The 13,632-nt window shown below is 36.7% G+C and overlaps 1 protein-coding gene across 1 annotated transcript in view; it reads right to left on the minus strand.

Annotated features, from left to right (window-relative positions):
- The window catches only part of KAT6A (lysine acetyltransferase 6A), a 40,780-nt gene that overhangs the window by 5,404 nt on the left and 21,744 nt on the right, over positions 1-13,632 (minus strand). Inside the window, exons 9-16 of the mRNA XM_035345264.1 lie at positions 12,238-12,353; positions 10,930-11,071; positions 10,175-10,336; positions 9,757-9,850; positions 8,151-8,382; positions 6,868-7,078; positions 5,141-5,833; positions 4,021-4,339 (exon numbers count right to left, since the gene is read on the minus strand). Coding sequence (XP_035201155.1) covers positions 4,021-4,339; positions 5,141-5,833; positions 6,868-7,078; positions 8,151-8,382; positions 9,757-9,850; positions 10,175-10,336; positions 10,930-11,071; positions 12,238-12,353 — 1,969 coding nt within the window. The remainder of the gene's footprint in view (positions 1-4,020; positions 4,340-5,140; positions 5,834-6,867; positions 7,079-8,150; positions 8,383-9,756; positions 9,851-10,174; positions 10,337-10,929; positions 11,072-12,237; positions 12,354-13,632) is intronic.

Raw genomic sequence — 13,632 nt, forward strand, 5'->3', positions numbered from 1 at the left:
AAATCAAATGAAGCACTAGTCTATATAATAAAATCCTGGAAAGACTCACCACCCGTTAAAGATTTTATTTATACATAAAGATTTTATTTATGCTTACAAATGAAAATGTTGCAGTGCAGCGCTGGATGTTACAATAACATTGTATTTCCATTTAGATCTGTATTTTGTGCATCTGCTGAAGAAAGTATTTCTGCTTTGTCATGGCTTATGTTTTTGAATGTCAATAGAAATATACAGGTGACTGAGTTTGCTTGGATTTTTTTTTTTTTTTTTTTAATCCTGATAAAACAATTAAGGAAGCTGAATTTCTCTCTCATCTGACTTTCATTTGATGAAGCAATTTATGCATTTCAGTGGCTTTCCAAATATGAAAATAGGTTCATGGCCTATACTGCCAGAAACAAACACTGACATCATCTACTGAGAACTTAATTAATACTATAAGGCCTTCCCTGAAGCAATTCTGTTTTCAACCTGTCAATTAGGATAGCCATTGACATTTCACACAACTGTTGATAAACAATTGCATTGAGACTAGTTGATATTCATGCTTTATCATCTGAATTTCTGTCTTCAGACACTGGATTTTCTTAATCTGCTTTTGTGTTAGTTTTTCTTTTATCTGCTGGGCAGGTAATTCCTCTTACCACACAATAGTCCTCACATAAGTAAATATAAGTAATAACATATTATAAGCCTCTGCTTATAATCCAAGGTAACAGAATTATTTGAATCTGTGATCAGAGAAAATTTGTTTCAGTGCCTTAATCAGCTCATGACTATTCTTTGAAGTCTTTCAGTCCATCAATGCTCTTATCAAATGCAAATAACTTAAAGACAGTTGTAGTAGTTTCACCAAAGCTAAATAAAGAGATGACAGAATGTCTCTGCTCCACCTGAGGTTTCCCTTGTTCATATATTTAGTGATTATATGGATCTTTGACTGATTTAGAAAACCATGCTCACCTAATTACTGGCAAGACCTTCAAATACTCTGAGACTATCCCAGTGAAATGCCCTTCAGTTCATTTACCAAATCTCCTCTTTTCCTGTCAGCTGCCTTTTTTTTTTTTTAATATTTACCCAAAAATAGCAGTAAAGACAAACAAGATCCACAACAATCTCCCCTGCACCCTACTAATAAAAAGCAGCTTAATTACTCCCTGCTTGAAGTTTATTTGATATGTACTAGCTTGATTTTGTAACATTTCAGCTTAAGCAAACGGTTTTGTCACATACCTCACAAAACACTAGTGGGTAACATCAGTTATTCTTATTAACTGAGCTGTAGGCTTGTAAAATATATCACATTCTCTGACAAAATACATTTTTCACATTCCACTGTTCATTTATATTGAGCAAATAACCATTCCTGGACTTTCTACTGAGTCATAAGCCATGCATCCTACTATTTAAATCAGGATGAACATCACGCTGACAGGCCTGTAATTATCCTTGTCATCCCACTATATGGATGCAAGATAATTTTCCTCCCAAATTCACAGTAGACTTATTTACATTTCTGCCCTTTAATCCGTCTTAAAAGCTGATTCATAGAAGCACAGAATACCCTGAATTGGAAGGGTCCCAACAAGGATCAAGTCCAACTCGATTCCATACTATACATTCCATGCTATACATTCCCCAAGAAGAGCTGCTGTATATCCACAGTTATGCAAAGAATTCAACAAAAGCAAAACTAAATAATGTATTCTTAGTAGTCCACAAATGCTTCTTAAGAACTGATCATAGGTCAACTGAATTATTCTTGCCCTTAGCTCAACTTTATGAATTGGATTTGAACAGTGTTCTGTGTCTTCAGAAGCTACTCAGCCCTCTTACAAACAACTTCATCCACAGTAAGCCACTTTAAAAAAAAGCGTTAAAGGGTTTATTCATTTTCTATTGAAATGTTATTTATTTGAAGTTAGAAATCCACCAAAAACTACATGCAACTAGTTCTGTCAGGCATTTATTCTGAATACCCCTGACCAGAAACATCCTGAAAAAAAATTGAGTATTAAAAATTAACTTAAAATAAATACTGATTTCAAAATTCAAGAACTCCTTTAAGTCATCCATAAAACATATTTGGAGTATGAATAGAGGAAAGAAAGGATCTACCACAGACAGCATATATTTAGGCAGGAAGAAGAAAATGCTACTTTCACGGTATTTGTTAAAGCATTAAGACTTAGGGTCTTTATTGTTTTTTTTAAGCAGGTTAATTTTTTTAAAAAAAAAAAAAAAAAACAAAAAACTATTTCTTCCCCTTCCTTTACGCTTCTTATCTACTACATAAGATTAGCTTTTACTATCTCTTAGCTAAAGATCCTGTGCATTCACCTGTACTATCATGGATATAATATCTTAAAGAATAAATAAATAAAAATCTTATGATGGTACGCTCCCCGTGGAGTAATGTAATATTCAATGCTCTGGTTCTGGTCTCCTCTGTACAAGAAAGATATGGAGGCACCGGAAAGAGTCCAGCAAAAGGCCACTAAGATGTCTAAGAGACTAGAGCATCTCTCCTGCAAGAAAAGGCTGAGAGAGCTTAGACTAGAGAAGGCTCAGAAAAATCTTAAGAATCAGTGCAAATACTTAAAGATAGGCATAAAGGAGATGGTGGCATACTTTTCAGTGGTGCCCAGTGACAGGACAAGAGGCAACAGGCACCAACTGAAACATAGGAAGTTCCCTCTAAACATCAGGAAACACTTCAGGTTGCCCAGAGGTTGAGGAGTCTGCCTCCTTGGAGATACTCAAAAGCCATCTGGACACGATCCATGGCAACCATGTCCTGAGCAAGGGAGTTGGACCAGACGACCTCCAGAGGTCCCTTCCAACCTGAAGGGACTGTGATTCTGTGTTTTTTACCACATGCAGTTGACAAGTCACTACACCACACAACCCATTCTTACCGTAGCCCTGACAGCAATTAGAACCAATTCAAACTCCAATCAGACACCAAATTTAATAGATTGCAATGTTACCTTAGAGGGAAATCATAAAACACCTTCCATGCACTGACTCAGCTAGACATTAAGTTAGTATCTAACCCAAAACACCCTTAGCTAGTAAGAATCTTTTTTAAAAAGTTACAATCAGGTTTCTGTAGTGAAGGAAAAACTGCAGTGAATCTAAGCTTCCCATAAACATTCCTAACTCATAATTACGATTAAAATATTCTAAATCTCAACCAAGTATAAATGACTTTTATACTTTCTTTTTGAAGTGTCAGAAGGCTGTGCTACCCCAACTCGACCCAGTGTAATGCTTTATCCAAAATGTCCAATAGTAGACTTTTTGTACTGCTTGATTATTACCCCTATGTAATAATATGTTTAGATAACTGAAAATACATTGTATTTTCTCTAAGATCACTTCAGTTTTACTATGTATATGCAAAGACAACTGTATCAAAGGCACAAAAAAATATACTGCATTTCAGGAGCAGCAATACCCTAAATCAACATGCTTATTACATTATTACCTCTGAAGTACTAACAAATTTGCAAAAGTTCAGAAACAAAGCATCAGAAGCGACACCAGGAAACAGGAAACACTAAATTGAAAACAGGATGGTAAGAAAGTAAAGCATTTACAAACTAGGTGAGCAAGAAATTTATCACTGTGGTACATATAAGTCATAAAAGTGTTTTTCCAAACGTCATTCTTTATTAAATTATCACTCTTGATATGAAAAGCTATGAGGTAGGACATGTAATGTGATTAAGAACAGGATCTCAAAAGAAACAATTATTATTTTTCTGTTATGGAAAACTGAGGACTCTAATTAATTTTTATTTTATTGCTATAAGCAGCTCTGCTGCACAGTTTTTTTCCACAACCACAGACACCAGTTCCACTAGAAAGGATGAACTGAAAATGCCCTGTGATCAGGTCAGTGTTTAAAGTTAAGGCACCATATTTTCATAACACTTGGGAATGTTTCAGGTTGGTATGACCAGTAACTTATGCTTAAACAAACTTTCAAAAGTTTACCACCAAACATACCATTAGTGTCATCGGATTCCTCCTCATCTTTGGACTTTCTCTTAGAAGAGGGTCTGTTCCTGAGGGTGTCTTGTGGGGCTAAGTGCCGAAAGTATCCACTGGGCAAAAGTTCATTCTCCTCCTCTTCCTCCTCCTCCTCCTCTTCCTCCTCCTCCTCAATCTCAAATGTAGGCTCTAATCGGGGCATTGGTCGTTCAGAGTCTGAATCCTCAAATGGTTCATCCAGCACTTCTGTGGTCTCTGAGATTGTTTCAGTGACAACACTGCTGTTGTGGTGCTTACGCTTGCGTACCCTTCTTTTCCGATGAAGAATTGGCTTCTGAAAATGAAAGGTAGAAGAAAAGACATTTTTATCATATCCAGTAGAAATAGGACACTAAAAAAAAAAACAGAAAACATGAACAGCAGAGTTCAGTCTAAGTAGGACCAGAGATTCTTTTTTGAATTCAAATTTTGAACTTCACTTGGAAATACAGGCCAGCATCTGCCCCCAGTTAGACAGATATCAAATACAATGCAAGACCATAGACTTCCACGTAGATTGCTAGATGGGCACATGTGTGATGCCACGAGCCATTTAAATAGCTGAAGATAACCTTAACAGATGAGAGTTCAGATTCACTAAAGCATAGATGTGAATAGTTTAGAATAATCTGCAAAGATGAAATAGAAATTAACTTTTTAGTGCAGCATTTAGTGCAGAAGACAGGATTTTCTTGGTCATGTTGACAGTATTCACATCTCCATGGTAAATGATTCCAAAGACTTTATGCTGTGATTTTAGCTGTTTAGATAGCATTTGTGTCTTGAAAGCTTCTTTTAAAAGTAGGATTTTTATCTGTTTTTACTCGGTGTAACTGAATAAAACTTTAACAGCCAAGTTGGAAAACATCAAAACCACAAGTCAGAAATCTGGGGAAAAAACCTACCTCAGATGCAAAAAAAACACCACTATCAATAAGACAGCATGAAGTACTCTACATAGACCTGAAACACTGAACAGGTGTTACTTGTACATTTAACACATAGCTCATGAATTGCACTGACCCTTAAAACAGTACCAACATATTGACAAAATAGGCTGCATAACAGAGACAACAAGAAGAAATAAAGCACACACCTTTCGTTTTAAAGTTGGCTTGGTGAGAACAGGTGGAGAGCTTGATCGGGGACTAACAGGGTCATCATCATCATCATCTTCACTACTTTCACTAAAACATCTCGGAAGTGCCCTATCACTATCACTGTAGCGACGGGGTAATCTTTCACAGTCCTCTGGGAACCTACACTTCAGTGGCTCCATGTTTTTCAGCTGTCCTCTCCATCTTTCCATACCTTCGCTGTACCGCCGACGAGGAATTGCAGATTTTTCACTTTTGCCATACTGCACCTGGGAAACTGCAGATTTTTCCTCATCTTCAGCATACCGACCTCTTGGGGCTGGAGACTTCTCCTCACATTCACCACATCTTCCCTGCAAAGCTGTTGACTTCTCCTCACATTCACTGCACTGGCCTCGTGAGGCTGCTGATTTCTCCTCACATTCACTGCATCGCTCACGAGGAATGTCTGTCTTGTCCTCAGTGGGCAATATTGGTTCCTTCTCACAAAAGGTCTCTCGAAGTTTTTTGCCCTTGCGATTCCATCGACCTCTTCGTGATGGCTGACTGTTTGCAGGAAGACTGTCCAGGGGAAAAACATGCTTGTTTGGCCGTGCAGAACTGACTGGAGCAACAATGTCTGGCTTTTTTTCATTCTTTGTAGGTGAATAAGGCTCTTGCTCTTTCTTCTCCCATGACACAGATTTTACCATCTAACATAAATAAAAATAAATAGATTTCATACTTCCTATTTAATCACACACACTATCCTGTTCATCACACTTTCCATCTATCCTGAAACTGATTCAGAAAAAGCTTTTGAGCAAGAATTCAGAAAATTTTAACAAGGGTGACTTTTCAGAATCTGAGAATAGCAAATGAATAAATGAATTGACTTTTATGATGTTGTAATATTGCCCACTGCAATTCCTTTCTCTACCAGCTGACAACGCACCCCAGATTAGCTTCCTGACAACTGACTTCAGTAGGCAGCAGCCATCCAGTAGCCTGCTGGAATGCAAGCATAACCTTGCTACGTTCAAACACGGTATTTATCTCACAATTATCATGAAAATTACATGAAGAGTTTTTTCCTATAAAAATGCGCAACGAGTATTGTTGAAATGTAGTAATGGCCTTTAATTTCTCTCTGAAATGGTACTCTTAGTCAGTGTTCATCACCTGATGTGAGAGTGCAACCCTTCCAGGTTAGCAGCCTAGATTTCAGAAAGTTTCACTGCTCTGTGGGCAGTGATTTACGATAAAGTTATTGGTGATTTTGCAAAACAACATAGGAAAATATTTTGGTGAAAAATGTTGAAGATTTTGTTTGTTCATTTTTATTTATGCAATTTCTCACTTATACAAGTGCTGGGTGCTTTCAAAGCTAATGCCTTTTCAGTAATTTGATGAGAGTCCAGGTTGCTTAAGAGTCGGAAGGGGTGGTTTTATTATTTTTTATTTTTTGAAACCACCATGACTTCAACACACTGAAAAATGCATTAAGGGTGCTCTTTAATAATTTCAAAGACTTTAACCTTTCTACAGGCTATGCCTCAGTGATACTACTATTTTTTAGTATCTAATCTGAAACTACAAAAATACACAATCTAATTATGACTGCAATGTTTTTTTATTATTATTATGGAAAACACCCAAGCTTGCCATTCTAAATTTTGTTAGTACTGTCTGCGAAAGCACCAAATATAAACTATACGCTGCATAGAAGTAACCAATTCACTCTTACGCTGGCCTCTGAATCTTTTTCTTTCTGATGTTCTGGCTCTTCATTTTCCCCATCCTCTGTCTCTTCTTCTTCATCCTCAGAGACAACTGAGTTGGAAACTATAACAGGTGTCCAACGCAGACATTCCGCATCCACATCTATAGGTCTCACATTAGTTCTAAGCTTTGCCATATGTTCTTGGATAAGTTTCTCCCGACGAATGATCACAAATCTGAACAGTAATAATACTTTGATCAACAACAGGCTACTTCCTATACATGTCGTCATGTGACATACAAAATAAAGAAAAATCTGTGTACTCAATCATCGTAATCTCAATTTGAGTAACTTCAGAGAGATCAAGAAGTTCACTAGAAATCTACAATCTACAAACATGCAATGCCTTCAGGCTAGAGAAAGCATCTTAAAACTGAGAAAATGTTAAAATTCTTTCAATTTCTTTTTAATGGTGAAGCCATTATCCTTACATGGGTATTACACTGTTAAACAGTCAGAAGTTAAGCCATTTGGCAAAAAGACAATATAAGGCAAAAGATGCTCAGTGGTAACAAAAAGGCTGCTTTAAAAAGTTACGTTCCCACTGCCAGACTGGATTTTATTTAGCTGTTTGGGAGTAATATCACTAATTACTATTATTTTTTTAATCAAATTAGAAAGCACACTGTGAAATGAGGATATAAAAGTGCTCTAAAGTAAGTTTAACACAAACTAGCAACACAACACACTCCCAAAACAGCAACTGTCTGAATTAAGAACAATTCCCTGTATTTCACTTGACTGGTACACTCAGCTGGCCAAACCTCTATTCTATATCCATACCCCTCATTCCTCCCATTGATCTATCCCATTGTCTGAGCAAGTTAATTGCATCTTGGAAGTGCAGAGAAAAGCGGAAAACAACTGGCTGCTCAGTGTCAGGAAAAGGGAACATGTTCCCTCCCTGTAGAGATCCTCCTGCTCGGTCCTGTGAGGTTGTTAGACTGATTATGCAGAGGGACCCCAAGAGAACATGGCCAAGAGAACAGCTTGCTTTCTCTCACAGCTGTAAATTACTTGGACATTTCACAGGTGCACTACTATGTGGCTGGTAATCTCATGCAGCTTGGGCACTGAACAATTCTTTCACTGCATGGGAACATCACAGATCTCAACAGTCAATATTTGGTCACGTTACTTTTAAATAAAATCAAGATTAGTGGATGTGACTTGCCTCCAAACATCACTGAAGTTCATTCAAGTACACCTGAGTTTGTCTGGAAATAAAACAGGACTACTGTACTCACTGATCACTACGGAAGTCAAGCATTCGCAAGTGATGCAAAGTGGAAGTGATATCTTGAGGGCAGATTCCAGTCAGCTTACTCAATTTCTTGATGCTTAATTGCTTGTCATGTTGGTGATAAAGGCACTCCAATATTACACTTTTCCAATAAGCCATATATGAGAGCCGTCCCAGGTCTGACAGGGGCTTCTCTGGTGATCCTGCTTGACCTTCACGCTTTGAAAGCAGATAGCCTAAATAAGCACAAAAAAAAGAACGTTCAAAAAATTGGCATGTATAGCTTCTGCATCCTGTTACTCCAAATTCTACAAGGGCAAGAAAGTAGCTGAATGCTTCTTATGAGTTATATATTACACTTTTGAAGGATGCACTGAGTGATCAGCCCCATTTTGGAGGGTTCATATTTCTATTATTCAATGACAGAGTATGAGGTTTCTAAACTACATTGTTTTTCAACATTGACTATGGGCAATACCACAAGATGGCAGCAGTTGACTACCTAGAAACTAACCTAGGACTAGTACAGATACAGCGTGAGGTCTACTGAGTCTTTGAAATTACAACTCTGCCAGTTAAGTCATTAATATATCTATCAGTGAGTGTCACTTTGGCCTTTGAAAGCAAATAACTTCAGCAATTGCCATTAGCATAACTTGTGACAACTGCCTCAAGATCAGCTACTTTGTACAATAGACTTCATTAAACAAAATTAAAATGGCAATTGTCATTTTAAAGAAGATAGAAGGAAAACATATTTTAACCTTTTAAAACTAATAAATAAATAATTTACTTAAAAAATCTCTATTGAGAAATTTCAGGGCCATACTATAGAGTACCAAGCTCTACCTGTAGAAGAACCTCTATTAAAGACTGTGATACGCTGCACAGGTTTCTTCTCACTGCTGCTCTACTATAGCCCAAATCTGCTAGTTTCTCAAGATATACCCCTGAGTTCCATTATTTCATCAATATTTTCAGGAGAACATCATCTTATCTGCACAGGATATTTACTATTCTAAAAACGATTCTAGTATAATTATGCCAGTAGAGTTTCTCCTTAGGACATTAACACCAAAATTAGCACGTCCACAGGGAAGGCTATCTATGTATCAGCATAATAAGTGAGGTATAGCTACAGTGGCAAATTTTCCTAGTGAACTTACTGAAATCCACATGAAACTGAGAACGGTTAGAGTATTCACAGACTAAAACTGTTTTTGTTGTTCTCACATCTAAATTAAAACTTAACTATGACTACCTTTTGCTTAAGACACATTCACTTAATCAAGCTGCTTAAAGTTTGAACACACCACATTCTTTTAGAGTTGGCTTTCTTTATAAAGAACTACATGCACAGGATAAGCTTCTGCAAAAACCCTATACTGACAAATGCCTATAGTTGCTTACACCTGAATTAGAGGAAAATTCATCTACTTGTTTTCAGAATTTAAGGTTTCCAACAAAAAAGTAAAGTTCAGATTACTTTGAACATCAGCATCCTTTTTCTGAGACTTCTTTTTTTTATTATTTTTAAAATATATCCTCTTTAATGACTAAGTCTATCTTTAAAATATGAAAAGGAGAAAAAAAGTGAAGAAGTTTCTTACTGAAGTCAATTAGGAACCTGCCGTAGCCCTTACGCTGGTATTGTGGAAGAATCATTATACAGGAAACATTGTATTTCTGTTGGCAGTGTTTTTCCTGTTGGGACAAAAAAAGCAGCAAGTTTTAAAAGTAGAAAGCTTCTGACCAGTCAGAAATATAAGCTGTTCTGTACAACTCCATAATTACTTATTATCAAAAACTGAGATAGAAAGGCACAAAGTTGTTTTGTTTTGTTTTTTAGGAAAAACATACTTGAGCAACAGAAAGACTTTAGAGGAGAGAAAAATATTGAAATTCTATTACCATCATTTCAGTTTGCATATTATATTACATAAAATGCAAAGGCCTAAATTACAGTTAGACTCTGAAGCAACATTTCTCACCAGAGCAATTTCAAGTCTGAAGCACTCAAATACTTGCCTTGGAAAAGTAACCAACAAGGTGACAGCCCTTCACATCATTCTGCGTCAGCACGTAGAAAAGAAATGGCTCCACATCATAATAAAGAGTCTTATGGTCCAGGAAGAGTTTGGCTAATAAGCACAAATTCTGGCAGTAGATAGTGCTGACATTGCCATCAACCTTACAAAAACGAGAAGTTATATCACTCTATATTCTGTCATACAAGAAAATGCTTCATCTGGGTATCCCTGAATATTTGACATATCTAACACAACAGGAAGGCTTCAATGCCACAGGCAGAGTCTCAAATGATTTAAAATTTCACAGCATAAAGGCCGTGGCTGAGTCCCTGTTACATTTATTAGAATCACAGAATATCCCGAGTTGGAAGGGACCCATAAGGATCATCAAGTCCAACTCCTGGCACTGCACAGGTCTACCCAAAGTTTTAGACCATGTGACTAAGTGCACAGTCCAATTGCTTCTTAAATGAACTTAAGATAAGTTAAAATTAATTTCCCTAAAATGTTTTTTTTTTTTTTTTTTTTTTTTTTTTTTTTTTTTTTTTTTTTAAACACAGCAAGCCTTCTCACGTTTATTGTATGAATAATTTATATATGATACCAGCACCCACTGCTTGCTTGTACGGCTTTACTCTTTGTAAGTGAATGCTTGAAGAATGAAGACTTTTAGGGCTACAGAACACTCACACTACTGGATGCTGAAGACCCCGTCTTCGAGATAACAGTGAGTGGCTTCATATCTTAACTTACCTCAAAGACTGAAATATTGTTTTTTCTGTAAATTTCATTGGCTGGAGGATGAAACCAGCCACACTTTTTCATATGCTGTTGGAGAATAGTCCTGCTTTTCATATACTTTAGACAGAATTCACAAAGGTATAACTTGGGTAGCCTGTAAGTAAAGGTGAAGAAAATCCAAGATTGAAGATACAAACTTTTACATGAAATCCCTCACTCCTGCAGATAAAGAACTTGATGAAAACAAAACCAGTATATAGTAAACTTATGTATGTGCTAATAAGGACAAACAAATCTTAGCATGCTTAAAGTTACAACATTTACTTACCCTGTAATGAATACGTATTTAAAAAAAGAAATCCCCATGAGAGATCTGTCAACACCATCACCCTGACATTTTATGTACTACATTGACACAGACAATTTAACTATGCGTATCTTGTCTTGCTGTTATTTAACTCCGTTTGCATACACTAACTTGGGCAGGGATGCTATTCCTCAATTACATTTAATACACTTAGCAGAACTAGAATAATTCTTGATAATGGACCATATGCTCTGTGGTAGAAATGGTACAATAACAAGTTTTATTTCATTTTCTCTCTCTAGCTTTGGAAGTTATTCCTCATTCTGAATCAACTTAATGATGAAGAGTTTACAGTTTAGACAGTTTGCAAAGTTCTTAAGAAAGAGAACATCAGAACAACTAAATGAGTATCACAGGAGAACATTTCAGATGCTAAAGTGTAAAACATTAAACATTTATGATTTAATGTGTTGAACTCCGTACAGCATAAAAATAATACGTCAAAAGTCATTCTTATTAAATTTCTACTTATTTTTCTCTTTCAAGTTCTATATAGCATACAGCAATTTCTAGTAAGGTAATTTAAAATACAGTTAACAAATCTGCTGAGGGAATATGGTGTTATTTTATATCACCATGATGCTACATGTCAAGAACTACTGCAGTCAGTCAGGATACTCTAATCACTTACAGCCCAATATCAGATCATTTAGCTGAGGCTGATCTCTCTTCAACATAACATGTCAGTTCTTTGGGAATCTACGTAATCTTATGTTTCCACGGCCATTCTAATGCTCACAGCATATACAGCATATTGAAGGGAGTTTATCGCCTTTCTGACTCAGCCTAAAAAAACTTCAGACATCTACTGACTACTATGAAAAGTATCTGGATTACGTGTACTTTGCTTCTGTCCTACATTCACATACAATCTTCTTAAGATTTCCACACCTGCTGGAATACAGCTTTCCCATAAACACTGAAGTAAAACAAAAAAGGATGTGCAGTCGTACCTTGAGTATTCCTGGGGATATGGGGAGGAGTACCAGGTCTGGATTTCATACTTGCCAAATTCGATGACAGAGGGGCATCGGACTTGAGGATCAGGAGGTCCAGTCACCCCAACTTTCTGTGCAAGAAAAAAAAGACATTTCTGTGAATTTTCAACTGAAAGACTTGTAAGCTGAAATAAAGTGTTTCCATCTACCCAGTCCATCCTACTCTATCAGAACTCAAAGAGAAGTAAGATGCATAAACCAGCAATCACATACCAAGAAAACGTGATTCACAAAAAGGAAGTAGCGAGTACTGTCATATCAAATATTCCACTACCTTTCACGCTGTTGCATGACGTACTCTTTACATACAAATTAGTAGTCAGCAAAATTTAATATAATTTAATATAATTAATATAATTTTCTTTCAGTCCGTTTGTTATTTCTTTCCTTGTTATTTCAATAGCCAAGTACAGAAACACAAATTGTTCCTGATGCTAGGATCTAGAATATAGAAGTGTGTACTAATAGAACAGTGTCTTCCCAGCACTAAGACTACATGTACTGTGAACACAGTACCTACCAAAACAAAATTCAGTGCACAGCTACCTCCTTACCATCACAAGTGCAGAACACTCTCTCTATTCTCACTCAGAAGATAAACAGTATTTCAGCAGTCAGCCAAATAAGGGCTTAGAACTTACTACCTGTATATGATCCTGAGTCCAACCAATTTATTTCCACCCCCCTTACGTTTATGGACTCGTTCTTTATGTTTTTCCATTCATCTTGGGCTACCTTGTAAGAAGGAAACTACGTAAGAGAGCCAATTTATCTTACTTCAGCTCAAAACCCTGCTATAGTAACAAATCGCTAGTATTTATCAATGCTATTAAATAAACAATCTGAGGTGCTAAAAGCTTTTTTTACAAGGTGAGGATTCCATGCAGAAAGGAAAACACTATCTGTGCATTTTTGGTAACCAGTATAAGATTTCATACAACACTTGCTGGCCAGACAAATTACTAAGGAGCAGTTTATGAAGGTAACTTGTTGTAACCTACAGTTAAGCACTTCATTCACAGTGTTCTCAAAGGAATCAATATTATCACTTGCTACAATAGGTCAATAATAAATACAATTATCACAGGCACCCTGACAAGTTTCAAGGAAAATGGTTATATGCACCAGCACCAACGAGACCCGCCCCTGTGCCTTCTTTTAAGCAAGAAAACCGTATTCCAAATGAATGCCCAATGCAAAGGTAAGCACACAGCACACATCTAGCTCCTGTATCACTGCTTACACACCACAGTCACTACAAGACATTCAGTAGCAGACTACTGCTTCAGCCTCTACGCTAGCAGCTTTCTCCCTGAACATTCAGTAAGTGGTATCTTCTCCTCAGCTCTC

Source organism: Oxyura jamaicensis, chromosome 22 (genome assembly GCF_011077185.1).
Source record: "Oxyura jamaicensis isolate SHBP4307 breed ruddy duck chromosome 22, BPBGC_Ojam_1.0, whole genome shotgun sequence".
In the NCBI taxonomy this organism is placed as follows: Eukaryota; Metazoa; Chordata; class Aves; order Anseriformes; family Anatidae; genus Oxyura; species Oxyura jamaicensis.